This window comes from Oenanthe melanoleuca, chromosome 6 (assembly GCF_029582105.1).
Source record: "Oenanthe melanoleuca isolate GR-GAL-2019-014 chromosome 6, OMel1.0, whole genome shotgun sequence".
Lineage (NCBI taxonomy): Eukaryota > Metazoa > Chordata > Aves > Passeriformes > Muscicapidae > Oenanthe > Oenanthe melanoleuca.
In genome coordinates this window covers 10,659,010-10,677,240 of record NC_079340.1, presented here as the reverse complement: position 1 = coordinate 10,677,240, position 18,231 = coordinate 10,659,010, and the positions used below count along the sequence as shown (strand labels likewise).

General features: G+C 40.9%; 1 protein-coding gene and 1 long non-coding RNA gene across 4 annotated transcripts; both read left to right on the top strand.

Moving 5' to 3' along the window:
• The first annotated feature begins 919 nt into the window (after positions 1–919).
• LOC130254854 (pulmonary surfactant-associated protein A-like) lies at positions 920–6,514 on the top strand. 2 transcript variants are annotated; one of them, XM_056494890.1, is made up of 6 exons: positions 920–938; positions 3,058–3,140; positions 3,776–3,857; positions 4,465–4,648; positions 5,248–5,325; positions 5,974–6,514. In XM_056494890.1, exons 4-6 carry the CDS (start codon positions 4,510–4,512, stop codon positions 6,348–6,350), a joined length of 594 nt encoding a protein of 197 aa, XP_056350865.1. In that variant the 5' UTR covers positions 920–938; positions 3,058–3,140; positions 3,776–3,857; positions 4,465–4,509; the 3' UTR covers positions 6,351–6,514. The 2 variants fall into 2 exon arrangements, with proteins under 2 accessions (XP_056350865.1, XP_056350866.1); XM_056494891.1 differs by lacking the exons at positions 920–938; positions 3,058–3,140; positions 3,776–3,857 and adding an exon at positions 4,006–4,038.
• A 3,633-nt stretch (positions 6,515–10,147) lies between these two features.
• LOC130254853 (uncharacterized) lies at positions 10,148–17,901 on the top strand. Of its 2 annotated transcripts, XR_008840825.1 has the most exons (4): positions 10,238–10,476; positions 11,729–11,837; positions 12,954–13,074; positions 15,648–17,901. It is a non-coding gene; the product is annotated as an uncharacterized LOC130254853 (long non-coding RNA). The 2 variants fall into 2 exon arrangements; XR_008840824.1 differs by lacking the exon at positions 12,954–13,074 and having other exon boundaries at positions 10,148–10,476; positions 15,642–17,901.
• Positions 17,902–18,231: the final 330 nt, after the last annotated feature.

The window sequence follows — 18,231 nt, the reverse complement described above, 5'->3', positions numbered from 1 at the left end:
CCTTTTAATTGTCCTGGCTTTAGATCTGACCAGCTACACTAAATCTGCTAGAAAGGCTTGAAGGCTTACTTAAAACTATTTCTTAAATATTAATATTTTAGTAAGCAAACCTCATTAGCAATTTTTGAGTCTAACTAGGCAGTTTCTTTGTTAGAGCAAAGTGTTTACTTGTCACAAAAAGTCACCAAAGCCTTCCCACAAAAAATCACTACCAAGATCATCTGAACTCTCTGAATCTCTCTGAACTGAAAAAGTATATTCATTTACATATGTTTCCAACTGGTTTGGGGGTATCCTTTTCCTTGAGTTAATGAAAAATTTATTTCTACCATATTTATTTCTACTACATTTATTTCTGTTGGAGTTTACAAAAGGACTGTAAAGATCTCTTGTCAAGACCCTTAATGTGTAAAATCTTACAAAGATTTTAACACAAAATAACATCTATATAAAAACAGAATTAGATTTCAAGACACCAGGTTGTTTTTCAACCAGTTTCTCTCTTTCCCCTTTATGGCTCACACTTGATCTGTAATGTTGCTTGATTATTCTTTGCAGTTTCACAGAGGAAAACTATCCAGAAATTGCTATTTTTTATTTTGATACGACTTTCTTTGGGTGTGTTGTTGATAACCCTATCAATTTATACCCTCAAAAGCTATTTGAAACATCAGCATTTCAGTCTATTTTTTGTGAAAGATCTGAATTCTCCTTTCATGTATTTTTTTAATGGACAGAGAGGTTAGGCACATGAAAAAACAAAAATAAATTGTTTCGGTGTTCTGCTACGGTAATATAAATAATTTTGCTAAAACTTTCCTTAAAAGTGCAATGAGCAACAACAATTCTTGATGGACAACAAGCAGACCAGGAAAAATTAATGGGGTTAATGTTTTTTTTTCTTTTATAATCATTTGCTACAGAAGTGCAACATAAAGGTAAGATGTTTAAATCAGAAAATAAGTTACTCTTCAAATGCTAGAGAATCTGTTTTTAAGAATTAAGATCCTAGTACAAGTAAAAAGATGGCAAAAAATCCAACCCTTTTGAAGCAAGTGGATCCTGTCTCACGTAAGAGAAATTGAGTGGGGTAATTATGGTTTAACAGTAAGACTTTACCATAAAAATTATGGATATTTATTTCAGAGAGAGTTGTCTCTGATCTAGAGTGCTATCCTCTTTCAGAGTGGTGCAATTCACTTAGTTGTTTCAGCTTAGAGGTACTATTATCAATTTTTGGCACTCAAAAATCTCACACCAGCCCCCATCAACCCCTGCCACATGTGAAGAAATTCCCAATCGATTCCAGCAAACACAAAGTTTCCTGTGCCACATTGATTTTTGTAGGAACTTGATTAAAACCCGCCATGATTCATGGCTCTTGAGAAAACCAAGTTCAAATTAGCCTTTTGTGACCCTAACTGGCAGGATGTGGCACAGGCTGGCAGGGCTACCTTATCTTGTACAAACTGTGAGCTGAACCTCAGTGTCAGGGGCAAGGGACATTTCATTATCAAAAGTTGAAGCGTTCTTTTATAAAATCCTGTTAGCCAACAGTTACACAAACATAGCTGATTTCAAAACACAATGGATACAGGATCCTTGGAAATTACAGCAGCACCTGAAAGAATGGTAAGAGGACTTGGATGTGTTTCTGAAGTCCCTGTTAGGAAACCAGGGTTTGGCAGAATTTGCCTCGAGGGTGTGATGCCAAGTGAAACCTGGAATGAAGCTCCCACCCATCCCTGCCCCTGTGGCTCAGGAGCTGAACAGCACTGCAGGGCAAGGGTACCTTAACCCCTGGGGAGGCTGTGGCAATGGGAACTATTAACTATGAAAGAGATGAGATATTGTCTTGATTCTCTTTGCTGTACAGTTTCTGTGTTTCTTCTCAGCTGAGCTGCACCAGAGGCATCCAGAAACTCCCTCTTGGATCCCTCACTTAGGTCCCTGGGGCAAGATGGCAGTGGCATTCATGTGCACTGATCACAGGCAGAATGAAGACTTTCTGCTCTGAAATGCTGTTCATAATTTAATTTTAAAGAATGACTGTTGAGATCTGCTATCCCAAGTGTCTACATCTCGCTGAATGGCTTTTAGTGCCCAGCAAAAATAGCCTCAACTCTCCTCTGAGAAATGGGACCTTGTGTCTTCCCATGCTCTGTGCTCTCCCTGCTATTCCCAGGCATCAGAGAGTTGCTGGAGACAATCTGACAATTATTTGGAAGAGAAAAAGAAATGCAGAAAACACAGGACAAGGTTGAAACAAGGTAGGGTGGAAACAACAGCAGAACAGAACAGAGTCAACTTAAACAGAAGATATTGATGGGGTTGAGTGCATTTAAATACAAACAGAGAATAAGAAAATAATTTTAAGGTTATCTGTCAATAGCACTATGGAAGAAAAAAAACACTTTCAGGAGACTAAGTATACCAAGGAAAGGCTAAGACAGGCTCATGGAAGGAGCACACAGCCATTCAACTGTTCAACTCTGTCTGTATTTCTCAGAGCAGCTGAAAAAGCAGCATTGACCAACCTCAGTCCTTAGCAGGTTTTGCCTTTGCCTACATACACTGCACAACACAACCTACTCAGAATATCTGACATTTGTTTCACTGCCACTGAAACTATGAAACATCTTACTGATTGAGATGGAAAAGTTACCTCAATACTCAAAAATAGTTTGTTCTTTATCAGATCTGTGTCCTTGAATCTTGCTAGACCTCTGTGATATGTGGTTCAGGGAAAGATCAGAAAATAGTTTACAAACTATAGTAATTATATAAAATATTATATTAGGCAATCATAAACAAGCATATTAGAAATTAAGGTGAATTTAAATATCTATTTAACTTGCACCCTCTTATTAATATTCTGGTGAAAATCAAGACAAGGAAAGTTTATAATTTATCAAATCTAAACCAGTTTTTCCTCAGGGTCAATCACAAGAAACCTTTTGTCCCCCTCCTGGTTTCCCAGGAGTCAGCATGTGAAACCCACAGCTGCAGGCCAAACCTCCTCCTCTTCTGCACTTGCCCAACTTGTGGTTTTTCCAGGTGCTGTTAAATGTTCAAGCTGTTCTCACCATGGATGCCAAGGGTCTGCCAGTGACCTTTTCTAGGGCTCATCCAGAACCCAGGTACAGGCTTGGCTCACGTTCTCTGTTTGATTTTGGTGGGGCTTTTTTTCCCAAAATTCACAATGAAAAAGCCTCTGCCAGAAGAATGTTGAGAGCATTCAACATCAAACACTCAAAAAATTAAGAAACTTGAAATTTGACAAGAAACTTGAAACAAAGGTTACTCTTGCAAATTCAAAAACAGCCCTCTTGTGTCAAGGTGCACACAACTGGGTACTGCCTATTTATTTTTCACAGGACTGGTGCACTCCAGGGCACTCAATAAACAATGCAGCAGGTCACTATCACTGGTGGGTTCCCAACCTGTAACAAAAATGATGGTGGTGTTCCTGGTGCACATTATATTCCAGGTGAACTTGTTATGCCTTATCTTCTGTGACATTTGCACAGCCACTCTGTGGAAACATCAGGAATTTCAAATATGAATTGAGAAACTTGTCCTGTTCCAGGGTTGGAGTTTTAAAACTTGTGAAAGTGTTTCTACAAGTAAAAAAGTACCTTCAAATACTTTCCTCATGTTTTAACTATGTGTACCTCTTGAAGAAAACAATCCCCCTATAATTGAAGTTAAAGTTCTTAGATTTCCATTTATATGCAAATCCATATCACATGATCTATTCTTTTTGCTTTCTTAGGTAAGAAGATGAATCTCGAGTTACATGCCCTATAAATTGGACCATTTGATGAGTCTTTCTTAATTCACACTGGAGCTGCTGGGTAAGTTGAACATCTTTAGATAGGTTGCTGCTTAATCTATGTTGAATCTATTAAACTGTGCCTCAAAACTTTCCAATTTCAATGTGTGTTTTATTTTTATTAACAATTTCACCTCTTTTTATAGACCACGTCACCTCAGGCTATGAGATGTTAAAAAATGGATACTGCAATGGAAGAAAAAGTATTAGCAATTGTTTTGCTCTTAAAAATTGAAAAAGACAGCATTGTCTTAAACATTCTCTTGCTAAAGCATCCATGTGTCTATTGTTCTCCTGTAAAATGAAACTAACTTTTTCCATGAGGATAAATGGGATATGATGATATCTGATGTGCAGAAAAGAGCTTTGAAGGGATGTTTTGGGTTTTTGCTGTGCTGACTTTTGTAAACTTAGCAGACTGTCTTTTGGAAAAATATTCTGTCTGAAATAAAATTAAAAAGATAACTTTTAACAAATTTAAATAATTAAAAATTATTTTTAACTAATTAAAAGATAAATTTGCAACTCTGTGAATGACATGCATGTCGCTGTAGGAAAAGCATAATATATTTAAGACTTCACACCCAGAAAAATTCTAAAACATTCTTTTTTCTTTTTTTTTAATGCAGGACTCTATTGAACAGCAAAGCAGTCTGGTTTACATTTAGCTTTAAATGATGCTGCCTCCACAGCTGTACAAAATCTTAGCAGTAACTTTTTTCCTGCTCCCATTCTGTGTTCAAGGTAAACTTGCAGGATTTCTTCCTCTCAAGCCTTTTTTTGGAGATTGGAGTGATGAACCACAAATACCAGGTACATGAAATTATCTCCCTTTTTATCTGTTGTGTTCTATGCTTTGTAAACTCAGTGCTATTTACCATAACCTGATGTGTGATCTACTTGAAATACAATAATCAGGACTTTAATAATTCCTTATATGAAGTAAGAAGCTTAAATCTCTGTTAAATGATGCAGTGGTTCAATTCACAGGGAAAAGTTTAGAATTTTCCATTGCACAAGAAACTTGTTGCTGGGTCCTAGGATGGAGCTGTAAGCAAGTGTTTGAAAAGCCTGAAGGATTCTGTTGAGGATTCAGTCCCTAGAAACAGTTAAAAATCAACTAAACTTCACTAGTGTCAGTGTTTTGCCTGGACTCAATCACCCAGAGAGAAAACTAGCTCAGTCTGCCAGTTCCAGTTTACCATAAACATCCCTGCTCTGCAGGTGACTTCCAGGACCTTATCCCCTTCCTTACAAAGATTAAGGTGTGAAGATATCACCTGTGTAAACTAAAATTTGTCAAACAAACTTTCTACAATGTTCATATTAATTTAATATGATGAGCTCTGCTTCATCTGAAATCCAAGGTGGAACTGTAATGCAAAGTGTGTAATAGCTGGTTTTGTTGGCAGATCCCACACCACTGCCTGCCAGTGAATATGGGGATGTTATCCATCAGCTAGAACATCGGATTTCCAGACTGGAAGGAGGTATTTTATCTGCCTTTACTTTCTGCTGCTGGGTTAGTGGGGATAGACCAAAGGCAGAATTTTCTGCAGTCTTATTGCATTCCTTTTATATCTTCTTCACTGGTCTATCATCAAATGAAAACTTTCAAATGGGGGAGGTGGGAATTAGGATTTCATAACTAGTGGGAGACACCTGGGTAAAGCTCTGATGTATGAGTGCAAGGAAGGCAGGAATGGGCCAGATTAAAATCCCTGCCTACACAGAGCTGCTCCATGCACACCCAACAGACAAACAGAACACTAAAAACACACTAAGACAATCACAATCAGACCAAATCTAAGATCCCGCTCACTCAAGAAGGTTGGTATGCTGCAAACCACCTCAGAGTCTTATACAGAGTCTTAAAGAAAATATGCTTTTTAAAAAAATAGAATTCCTCATTTCCTTTCCTTCTACTCCAACTTCTTATGTGATTCTCCTGTTTCATCATCTGTGCATGTACGTTTCTTCCCTTCTCCCCCACCCTCCTCATTTTGAAATTTTGATTTCAAGTTCTCCTTCCCTTTACCTTTTCCTGGGTTTAATCTAGAGCTATGGAGCAAAATAGCAGGAGTTAGAATTGACAGCCAAGTGCACAAATGTTTAACAGCTTTTCCCTCCTCTTGCAGTCCTTCGCTTGAGCAAGATGATAACAGAGTCTGGAGGAAAAATATTTGCTAGCAATGGGAAAAGTGCTGATTTTGATGCTACAGTGGAGAAATGCAAAGAGGCTGGAGGCTCTATTGCCACTCCAAGGAATCCTGGGGAGAATGATGCCATTCTGTACTTTGTGAAATATTTTAACACCTATGCCTACCTGGGGATAAAACAATCCCTTATTCCAGGCATATTCCAGCAACAGGATGGTGCTCAGCTGAGCTATACCAACTGGTATTCAAACGAACCTTCTGGCAAAGGGGAGGAGGAATGTGTGGAGATGTACACTGATGGCACTTGGAATGACAAAAGGTGTAACAAGAATCACCTCATTGTCTGCCAGTTCTAGTGGTTACCTTGCTGCTCTCTGGAATGTGCTTCCCTGTCACTTTTCTCCTCATTTGTAGCTAGTGAACTTAGATAATGAGAAAATGGAATTCACTCTTTACTAATATGACTTGTCTTTTAAACAAATGCCAGCCATAAAGAGGAATATATATATGTGTAATGAAAGCAGTGGCCATTTTGTCTGTTTGTTAATCATTGCCCACTGAGTGTCTTAATGCTGCTGCCTATGGGTTCCTACTGCTGTCAGCCAGCTGATTTATTGCAAGACCAAAAATTAGAGTTCTTGGCCAAGTATCTAAAGTGACTTGCAGCCACAAGACCTTCCAGTACTCCTTTATCCATGAGCCTCTGTGTTGTGTGTATTGTGATCCCTTTCTGTAAGTTTTCCTCACCAAAACTCCCTGTACAGACACTCTGCTGTTGCTCAGCCCCTGTTGCTTTGGCCACCTCACCCCCAACAAGTTCCCTGAAAGAAGACACAAGCACAGGTGGCACAGAGCCACCCCTCACATTTCCCACTGGAAAACTTCAGTCAGCAGGTCTTCAACCTTCATGCACCTCCAAAGTGGTGACCAGAAGCCACCTGTTAGCAATTCCTAATCCCTTTCCTGCTCTAAGATGAAGGAGCACAAGAAGACCAAGGTCCCCTGTCACATGGGATGTGTGTTGAAAAAACACACAGGAGCCAACAGGAAAATTAGTGGCATATGTGGTTTAAGGAATATCAGCAGAACCATGACAAGAGGACAAGGCCAATTTTTCAAGGCTATATTGTCACAAGATTCAGATACAACTAATTTTGGGTACCACAGATGTGCTTGTCAGACCCTCATTGGGATTCCCAAGGGCCAAGGCTGGCAGATGCCAAGTGACTCAATCTCCACTATCCAGGTTAAGATAAAGGATTAAGGGAAATCTCTCTCAGCTTTCCTGCTTGTCTGTTCACCTGCTGAAGGGGAGAATTCCCCAAGTTTAGTCTGCACACTCAGATGTCTGATTTGGATTTTTCCTTTCTCCAGGGCACTTGACTTCAGCGCAGCTTAGGCAATGAAGGCTCTGCATCAGCTCCATGGTGCAAAGGCTGGCTGAGCATCTGGGGATGATCCACAAAGCCAAAAGCCTGACTATCAGTCACACTCAGTCACAGTGTTAGCCCCAGCTTGGTCACAGAAGCCTGAGCAAGGACAGGTCCAGCTCTAGAGGCAGAGCAGCTCCTCTCTCACCCTCTGCATGACAGGGAGACAGAACAGCCTCAGGGTGAAGGTAACAGGGGAGGGAAGGTGTTCCCACAGCTCCTGTGAACCTGGGGGCCAGCAGAGAGGCTGCTTGGAGCCCTGTACCTCTGCAAATCACTGTAATTCCAGAGCAGCAACTTGCCATGCACAGCATCCCTGCAATGGCTTAAATTCAATTACAGGATTATTTTGGGCACATGGTCTCACCACCTGCTCTGTGACAAGGAATGGGCTTCCTGGCCTTCTTTCACCCTCTGCTTGATGCCAGGACCTGTGAATCATTCTTGCTGTTATTCTCTGTAAACTAAGGTGCTTGTCTTTTAGGAATTAGGAAAATTATTGCAACAAGGCTGGTGTCAAACCAAGACACCTTTCTGCTTGAACAGCCTGGTGCCTGCAGGTGGCTCACCTCCACAGGTACACTCAATTATTCACTCCAGCAGTATTCAAACCCTCCCTCACAATGCATACTAAATAGGACCCTGTTTCCAAAAGCTATAAAGTTATCTCAACATATGCAAAGATAAAAATTTGTGAGCAAAATCCTGTTTCTCCGTGCATCTGTCTGGCATGTAAGGAGCTCTACAAGCTGTTAACAAATGTCTTGTTTCTGGACAGCACAGCCAAAATACAAACTGTGAATCCTGTATCATATAAGGTCCAGATAGATGCTCTGTTAACCCAGATGAAGCAGGCACACAGAGGGGAAATGAGGACTCAGGAGTCCTCATGGCACTGTTTGACTTTCAGACTTTATTCTTGCTCACAAACATTTTACAGCTCACCAGTATCTCTGCCTGCACCCATCAGCTCACCTGCCCAGTCTTCAGCCTTGCATGACTCCTGTGGTGAAATTAACTCTGCCACGAGCACAAGGAAACAGGATCAAGCATCATCTCATGTAGTAATTTTCCACTCATCCTGCTCCAATAAAGTTTAAGATATTTACAGTAAACTGCCTGAGAATGAAGTTGACACATAGTTCACCACCAATAAACATTTAAAGCCACAGTAAAATTTTTATTTTTTCCTACTAATCTCCAGGGGGTCACAGAGTTATCACAAAATTAAAGCTATTTATAGGTGTGTGAAAGAATGCAGCTACCTTCAGTGTTAGTGGCTGCCAGGGAAGAGAGCAAAGGGCTTTGCTACTCCACAGCTGCAGCTGCCCTGGTGAGACACTGCAGCTACTCATGGTACAGGGATGAGGACACAAACCCCAGAGCAAATGTTTGTCACCCTGCCTGAAGCTGCCACCTCCAACAGCCCTGCTGACAGCTGGAAACAGCACTTCTTGGCCTGAAAGGCAGATTGGTTCAGCCTTTGGGCACTGAATTTGTTTCCTAAATCTGAATGGGAATGTACACAGCATCCTCTGATTTGTAGAAAGACAGGATTTCCCAAGGCTAGCAAGCATTTACTTCAAAAGCTCTTCTCTGAAAGATTTGTGAATTTATTTTAAAAGCTTGTTCCACCCTATCCGAACTTTAAATACTACTTGTGCTTTTAAAAACTGCCACTATTTGGCATGCATTTATTAGTACTTGTGCATATTCTGGACCACCCAGCCTGCTGGCAAGCCAAACTCTGTGATGTTCAATTTTCAGTCAATGCATGCACTTTCCCACTTTCAGTTGTGGGACTAATAGTACCACCAGTAGGATTAAGTAAAGTTAAAATTGTATTAATCTGAAGAGTTAGTAAGAGAACAGGATAAACAGGTTTCTTGGGAAGCAACTTAGCAAGGAATTTGATTTTAACAAGATGAAATATTAGTGTCAAATATCAAGAGAGGTGGAAGTCACTTGCCAAGTTCTACAGGGAAAAGTATTACTGATTCTGCCCTGTATAGAGGAAAACAATTATTCCACCTACCCACCTCTCTGCCAAGAATTGTTCAGAAAACTGTTTTGAACTCTATAAAAATATCCATCCTGTGAAAAACTGTTCTTAACAGCTGTTATTTTCTGTAAAAATACCCTAGCTAACATTTTTTCTGCTTTGTAAAAAACTGAAAAACCTGTTGATGGTTGTGTGGCTTTGAGGTCTAAAGGGGCATCCTTGCCATCTGAAGCTCTGCAGAGCCCTTTGGATCTATCCATTCCAGCACAGATAGTTCCACAGACTTCATTGCCCAGTTTTTGAGGCAGGCTGCAGTTTGGCCTTCACATTTCTCTTGTCAAGGGGCAAGAGCCAGATGCAGCAGTGAGTTCAGGCAGCAGGGCCACTGCTCAGGGGCTGTGCAGTGCCACCTCCAGCAGCACAGAGAGGGGCCAGGGCTGGCTTAGCAAAGCCTCTGGAGAGGGTTTAGCAGATACTGCAGCAGCCTGGGCATAGCTGGGGTTTTTCAAATGTTTAAATAAAGCTAAGCTGTTCAGTAGCAGGGGGTTGTTGAATATATCTAGGTGGAAGAGAGAACACCCTGGATCTGCAATAAACTTAGGGTCATCAGCCTTCACCCTCTGAAGGCTGCATGTGCTGTCCATAATAGCCAGAATGAGTCAATAATCAGGTTCCTCCCTCCTGGGTAAATAAGATGATTCACAAGGACAGGGTTCCTGGTGAGAATGGGTGCCCATTTGGGACACAGGTGGCCGTGTCCCAGAGCAGGCTGTGCTCCTGTGAAGAGCCAGCGATGCTTTGGCTGATCCCTGGATCCCTGGGGAGGGCTTGTGCCTCTTTAAGAGCAGCAGTGGGAGGTGATAGAGGTCTGTACCACGGCACAAACGGGAGCTGAGCGCCCTGCTGTGCTCACCTGAGCCCTGCTGGGCCGGGGGACCCTGCCCTGCCCTCCCACGGGCGGCACAGCAGCTCCGGAGCGCAGGATGGGCACCCAAAAACCAGCCCAGCCCGGGGACAGAGCCTGCAGCACAGCCCCAGGGCACTGAGGAGGTAAGGGGACCAACACCTGCTCCAGGGAGCCAGCTTGAGACAGCCAAAAATACCCCACAAGTTCAACTGCTTCCATACCTTTCGAGAAAAATAAGGGGGATAACGAAATTATTTCTAGTTTGGGTAAGAGGTTTTCTCACCAATAGCAGGAAAGGTTTGAAGAATATAGAGTTCCTATTCACATTAATTGTGATTTGATTGTGAATTACAATTGATTAACTGTAAGTGCAAAATAGTTTGTTAAATGGTTAGCATTATGTCTGTAAGTGGACTGCATAAGGCAATCCTTTATTCTCTTTTGCAATTAGCACATGACCTAACTTATACAAACACTCAAACTTGTATCAATTTATTCAAATTTAAAATCTAACTATTTCAGAATAGGAAGTGTCTGTGACTCAGGTATGGGTATCCCCTCACTGCTACACATTCAAGAATCAGAAACCTGGCAGACACATGCCACAATGCGTTATCCATGAGAGAACAAAACCAACTTTTTAGATAAAATAAAAAAAACTGAATTTATATGTCCAGAAAAGTGTGATTTAAATAACAGCTGAGAAACTCTTTTTGCATTTTTAGCTTTCACTGTAGTCACCTGATTACAATTACTTTTGGAATTGAGGTAAAACTAAGGGCTTGATCAGCTTCATGACAACAGTTTGTCATGCTAGTTTTGTCTATTAAATAGTCTGTCTTCATAATTTTTGTTTTACAAATCTTCCCCCAGGTTTCATACATTTAATTTCTGAACCCAAATTTGAATTAAGATATTTTAACCTATATTTGTATCCTGCAGTGACTTTACTCACTGAAAGATAAATACAAAGATTTGACTTAATCAGACTAAACTGTTTAATGCCTTATAAAAGCCTTAAAAAAGTGAATACTGAAGTATTTTAATTAATACTTTAGTTACTCATTATTTGTAGAGAGATATTTATGACAAATTCAGTGAAATTTCTGTTAATATTGTAATGATTCTGAGGGTTTTCATGCACTCTTGGTTTAAAAGGTTTGGCCCTCTGGAGACCAAAGCAGCATTATTAGACCTTTCTAAGGTTCTACACAGTTGAAATGCAGCCTTTTCTCTAAGGTGCCAAACTCATTAATGTGATTACTGGTACTTACAGGAGTTTTAAGTGACAATTTCAACTCGCAGTGTAATTATCTCTTTTCAAGTCCATCACTGTGCCAGACATGCGGGTCTGGGGATTTTCCAGTTCCTACCATTTGCTTGCTCTGTTTGCAGCACACAGGGAAGTGGCAGAGGAATGACCTCAGCTCCCAGCAGCTGCCCAGGGTTACAAGGCACACTGAGGACGCTGCAGCAGCCTGACCCCTCCAGAAAACCATTCCTGGTAATTATCTTGGAGTGTTAACAGGAAGCTGGCAGCCAAGTCAGAGAGCAAAAACACAGCAGCACTTGAAGGGCAAATATTTGTGTCACTGACTGAGTGGGAAATGAAGCAGAACAAGTTCATTGTTGTTGCTGGTTTACCCCTTTCAGCCTGTTCTGCTTTCAAAATAAGTGTGTGCCTGGGAGGAGAAGGGTCACACCTCTGCAATGCTGGGAGTGTTTCACATCTCCTGGGTGTTAAAACAGCTGGGAGCCCATCTTTGTGTCTGAGTGAGCAGCTCTCAGGTGTGGATAATAAAACCCCTCCCCACACAAACAACTATCAGCCCTCTTTTAGAATATACTGGAAATCCAATATAGTCCATGTGGTTTTATCTGATATAACTAACAGCAGAATCTAGCAGAATTCCTGACCTAATCAAATATCAAAAACTCTATAAAGATATGGCTAATATAATTCAGATATATTGTTTTGCATTTTATACAGATTTTATATTGTTTTGTACTCTTGATTGTGGTTTTTTATCCAGTCTTACACTATTCATCTCCACCAAGGTAAGAACTGAGCACTGTCACTTGATTTCACATAGACAAGTCTTTGACTGACATTAAGTGCTGTACATACTAATCAGAATATCTTGCTAGAAACAAAAGAAAATATAAATATTCACTGATATGAAACAGAACTTTCAGACTTCGATCCATTCTGCCTTTTGGTGGCTGCATTTACAAATTTACTGGGCTCCCAAAGTTTTAAATTTGTTTTTCTGTTCCCAGAGTTCAGCCAGTAGTACCAGATCTGTGACTCTACAGGCAGAATAAAAATTACTATATGATAGCAAATAATTCTGTAGTTTGGAGGCCAGTAAATTGTATAAAGAGGTGCTAATTCAAATACCAGTCCCTCTTTTAGCCCTATGCAATACATTTTCAAAGAAACCACAACTGAGAGCAAGTTACAGCCTGGGAGGCCACCACCTCCCACAAGCATCTTGCTCAAGGGGACTTCTCAAGCTACAATAAATAAAGTTACTGTTAGAGTTAGAGGGCTGTCCTGAACCTTCACATTATTCCTATAGACTGCAGATAACTTTGTTTTTGTTTTTTTTCCTAACAGTATGGCTGCTTGCACTGTCCTCTGCAAAAGTTGTGATATTGCAATTCAAAAGTGAATCTTTGCTAAGAAAAGGGGAGAAGAGAAGCAATCCATAATCCAGGACACATTTTTACATTTTTGTGTTAAATTAGTGAAGAATACCAGCTTCCTTTCCAGAACTAATTATTTAATATATCCAGAAATAATAAGTTTATACTTGTTTTCTCTGGGTTAAAGGATAGAATTGTGGTTTCACTAAGAAAATATTCTTTTCACTGTGCTAAGATTAAGCCACCTTTAGCATCCAGAATGGTCTTTCTTCAACTATAGCATAAAAAAAAACAAAAAAAACACCTCAATTTGTATAGCCTTCAGGCAAGTCTTATGTGAAACTCTGGAAATGGAAGGTACAATCACAAATCTCTACTCTAATAGGCCTCTTTTTTCTCCCCTCCCCAGTTGTCTTCATTATTGTGTACTTCTCTGAAGAAGTCATTTATTGCATGTTCAGCTCAAATCCTGGCAGACATCCTCACTCATCTACCCATTTCTTAAATTTAGAGATAGATCTAGAATAAACTTCAATATAAATTTTGTGGTTTAGAGACCAGATTTGACATGCTTACACATTCACTGATGAGGATTTTGGTTGAGATAAAGAACTGTCAAAGCTCCAGTGAAGAATGTATTTATTCTAGACACTATATTTCCAGAGCTATGTTTTGACCCCTACTTTGATCCATGTATGCCCTCCCATAATCAAATATTGTGTCCCTGTGAGAAACACCTTGTTAATAGAGCAGTCCCAGGCTTTAACAGCTGTGCTGAAGGGAGCAGGCTGGCTGAGATAGCCCCCACCAGATCTGGCTGCTGGCACAGCAGGGGATGCTCTCACTGGATTTTTTTTTCCCCCCCCATATCCAGACACTGGTGAGGAATCAGTAGAGCAGAGAATGGTATTTCCCATGCAAACCATGACTGAATTTTCAATAAAGGGAATTTCAAGAAACTGAGATGGGGAAAATGAAGGGAATGAAATGACAGCAAGATTTGAAACAAAAGAAAATTAAGCAAAAGTATCAACAAGAGCTTAAGATAAGATGCCTGGCAGAGAAAAAGGCAGGGAAAAAAGGACCACAAAGCAAGTCAGAAAATGAGATATTTAAGGGAACTAACTGACAGAGACATTCAAATTAGCAGATAGGAGGCTAATACGACTTCCAGGTGCATGAGTCCTGTGAAAGGAATTGCACTGAGCACTCATTCCCCAGGAAACCCCATTAACACTCAACAGCCTGGGACACACCCTGAGCAGCAGCAGTGAAGCAGCACAAGGAAGCTCCCTGAGCAAAATAAATTAAAAAAATAAATAAATTCAGAACTACAGATAAATACAGATATCAGAGCAGATAAACACACCCAAAATCAAGCAGCTGTTCTGTAGTTTGGGTGAAAACAGACTCAGAGCACAGCCCACTTCAGGGAATGAGCCTGGTGGGAGCATCCCAGCTCCAGACACCCTCCTGCCACAGGTGTGTGGGAGTCACTGGAATGAGAGAGCAGCTGAGAGAGTGCTCCAGGCCCTGAGCTGGGGAGCTCCAGCTGCATCCTCTGAACTTCTCCCGTGCTTGTAAAATCTGAGATTAACTAGAATGCGACACAGCAGCCTAGGAGAACTCCATTAGGACTCTGCTAATGGATAGCCAGGCTTCATTGAGGATGTCATAGCCTAAATACTCCAAGATTTGTTACCTGACATAGAGTGACTCTCCTCACAAACTCAGGGGGGAAAAAACTAAAATTAAAAAAAAAATAAAAATCTAATGGTAGTTTTAACAGTCATGTACACAATTGCTGGAAATTATTCAAATGTTATACTCTGCTTAGACATATATATATTCTATCAACTCTGGTCACATCTTCACCTTTACATAAAGATGAGGATTTGGTAATAAAAACCCAGTAAAGCACATGCTCAGACAAACCTGAGATCTCCTCTGAGCTGTAGCCCCAGTTCCCACAGCATAGGCATCACTGAAGCCTCTCAGGAAACCTCCCCAGCACTGGTAAAAGAGGTTGTGGAGGTAAAAACGCCCTCTTCAACCCCTGGCACATCCTTTTATTCACCCACTGTACAGCTTTCAGGTGTGTGGTTCCTAGGACACACCTGTTAACACTTCACAAAATCAACATGATTTAACTCCTTCCTAAGCACCCTTGTCTTTCTAAAGTGTTATACATGGAAAAAGATAAAATTTGTATTCTGATTGCAGTTCAGTTTCCAGTTCTCCTTTCCATCATATTTTTTACTTTCAGCCTTAGCTCTGATATGTGTCAGTGTAGTAATTATTTTGTGTAACAATGCTCTAAGTGGGAGAGAAGGGCCTTAAAAATCAAAGTTTTAAAGAGAAAGGCTCACCCAAGGGTTAGGAATAGTGCTTTAGGGTGGAGAGGGTGTCTCACAGCAGCATCAGCAATTACAGCTGAGCCAAGGGGGAAAGGCAGGCTGATGCTCTATGGGGGCTGAGGGCACACAGAGAGAAAGGGCTGGAGCTCTTCTGGGGTCTGCAGCCCAGGAAATGGGTTTATTCTTCAGGCTGAGAAAGGAACAGGCCAAAGGGGCTGACACCCCCATGGCTAAAGCAAGCACATCTATTCAGACATAACTCCTGTTTGCAAGTAAATAATGAAACACATTTTGCTTTACAGCTTCAGACTCCTGGCATGGAGGAAATCCTGGTGGAAGCAGTCCTGGCCCCGTGGGCAATCCTGCTGGTGATTTTTGCTGCAGTGCTGGTGATGAGTGTGCTGATGCTGCTGCCCCCCGCTGCGGTGGTGCTCTGGAGGATGAGGCGAGCGCCGCAGATCTCGCTGCAGGGCTTGGTGTGAGCCAGCCCTGCTGCCCACCCGGGCCTGGAGCATGGCTGTGACACCTCCCAGGAGCACTCCCACTCCCTGAGATCCCCAAAAGCTGTGGGCCTACCACTCTGCTGCTGCTAAGCTCCTGTGAAAAGAGAACCTGTGTGATTTTTCATCAGGAGCTGCGGCTCTCAGCACCTTGCCTTCCATTTCTTGGCTAGGCTGTTGCAATGGTTTTGAAAGCAAAACCAGTGAGAGACTCCAATTCAGAAATACAATTTAATAGGAAAAAAGAGGAAAATAAAATACATGCAATAGCACAAAAGAAAAACCACTGACAGAGTCAGAATACAGCCTGACGCCCTGCTAGTTTAGGTGGTGGTAGTAGTCTGGATAAAGTGCTCCTGTTGAAGTAGTGATCCTGTAGAAAGGTCTGGTAGCTCTTGTCCTCTGGAAACCAGTGGGTAAGGGCTGCTTTGGTGTTCCAAATGTAAGTTTTTATCCAGGTAGGAAAGTCTTGGCTCCTCCCCCTGGCTGGAGCATCTCCCAGTGGGATGATGTAATTTTATCAGTCACACGGTGGGATTCAATGGGCCATTTGCAGACATTAACTTCCTGGAGGAAGGGTGGGTCAAGGGAAAGATAAATATAACTGCTCCACCTGGTTTTAACAGCTGGCCCATTAGCAAAGGATATCTCCCACAGAGATGAGGATCACTGCCCCACCTGGTTTCAGCAGATGGTGATAGAATATATAATTTGGGCATATCTCTACATTTGTGATTACTGTTGTTGGCTCAGTTCCTAGACTGAGTTCTTCTCTTGTGTTATAATGGATTGAAAGAGAAGCAAGGCTAATGCACCCTTAATTAATATCAGGAAAGCCTCCCTCTCTATAGTTACACTGTAAATATTACCAAAGCCTTCAGCTGACTGACAGGTGGACTTACCAAAGGTATGCAGGATACTCTGGGGAAGCAGTAGTTTAGTCTGGTTGTATTGCAAAACCTTAAAAAAAATAAAATTTCAGAGAATGTTTCAATAAATAAACCTCCCCCGCTTCTGTTGTTTGATCTGAAAACTTAATGGTTTAAAATGTTTTTAAAATCTTTCCTTCTGTATGAATTTTCCTCTCTCCCCAACCCCTAGTGCCAGAACAAAGCCTTTCCCATCCTGGGGCTAGAGCAGGAGCACAAGGAATGGTCCAATGCTCAGGCAGGCCAGGCCAGACACCAAGAATTTAATGCAAACACACAGCAACCATTTACATGAATTAAACTATGCAAATATACTCTGGGAAATAACACAATTAAATTTACTTTAGTTTTCAGCTGTGTCATATGGACTTATTGAGTCAACTTCCTGTCTCATATATAAATAAGAACTCAGGTGGTGGGAATAGAATAAAACTTCTTCTCTGAAAGTTTTTGGAAAACACGCCAGCAACCCAATCTCCAGCTTAATATCATGACAGATGGGGATTAAAATTTTCCAGCCTAATTCTTCCACACTGTGTGACACTCACTATGAGGATTTCTGACCCACAAATGAAACAGTTTCTGCTAGTTTACAGGCTTTATCTCCTCATGAAATAAAATATGAGTGACTTTTCTTTTCTTTTGTTGGTTGGTTTGGAAAGCCACTAGAATAGATGAACAAAATTGAGAAGACAAAAATGGGTTTTTGCACCAGCAGAAAAATTGCACTGCAGAGTACTCCAGATATTTTATCTGAGCATTGGTTGACAATGATTTTTCTGGAAAGGCTTAAAAACAATAATTTCATTTGATAGAGATAATTTGTTTGCCAGAAATAAATAAATTTTTTAAAAACCCCAAAAACCCAGTGATTCATAACTCATTGTTTTTCTTTAAGATGACAGCACTTTTGTCTCCAACACAATTACCTAATTTATTGCCACATGGTTTATAAGCAGCCAAAGCAGCCAACTCATCCCTTTTCTGGTGTAATTGTCTGCTCCACTCATTGTTATGTGACTATCTGCTTCTGGGCCCTAAAGCAACTGGGATTATTTATGGGGTTTTTTGCTTGTAATGACTTGATTCTGAGTCTGAAATATAAGTATGTAAATATATATATTTGAATCATTTATCTGATTAATGAGGTAAAGGTCAATTTTACATCATGTACCACAAAACAATGTTGTCTGTGTCTGGGAGATCAACAGAAACAGGGAAAAGGTAAAAAAAGGAAAAGGAAACACAAACAGATGAGCTGTCTGTCCTCAGATCTACAGCTTCACTGTTTGCTCAACAGAGGAAAATTAAAATATTACCCCAAGCACAGATTCCACTGAAAACAAAGCAACCAGTTACTAAATGTCTTGTTTATATTTCGTAATAATTCACATGCACTTTGTTTGGTAGCTACAGCTCCACAAATAAGCTGGATCACCAGTGCTAGGTTGTCTTTGATCTTC

Bases quoted from the DNA above. Each gene is read 5' to 3' on its own strand.
- LOC130254854 (XM_056494890.1), top strand. From the start codon at position 4,510: ATGATGCTGCCTCCACAGCTGTACAAAATCTTAGCAGTAACTTTTTTC. The intron at 4,649-5,247 runs GTACATGAAATT...TTTTGTTGGCAG, and splicing joins TGATGAACCACAAATACCAG to ATCCCACACCACTGCCTGCC. The intron at 5,326-5,973 runs GTATTTTATCTG...CTCCTCTTGCAG, and splicing joins GATTTCCAGACTGGAAGGAG to TCCTTCGCTTGAGCAAGATG.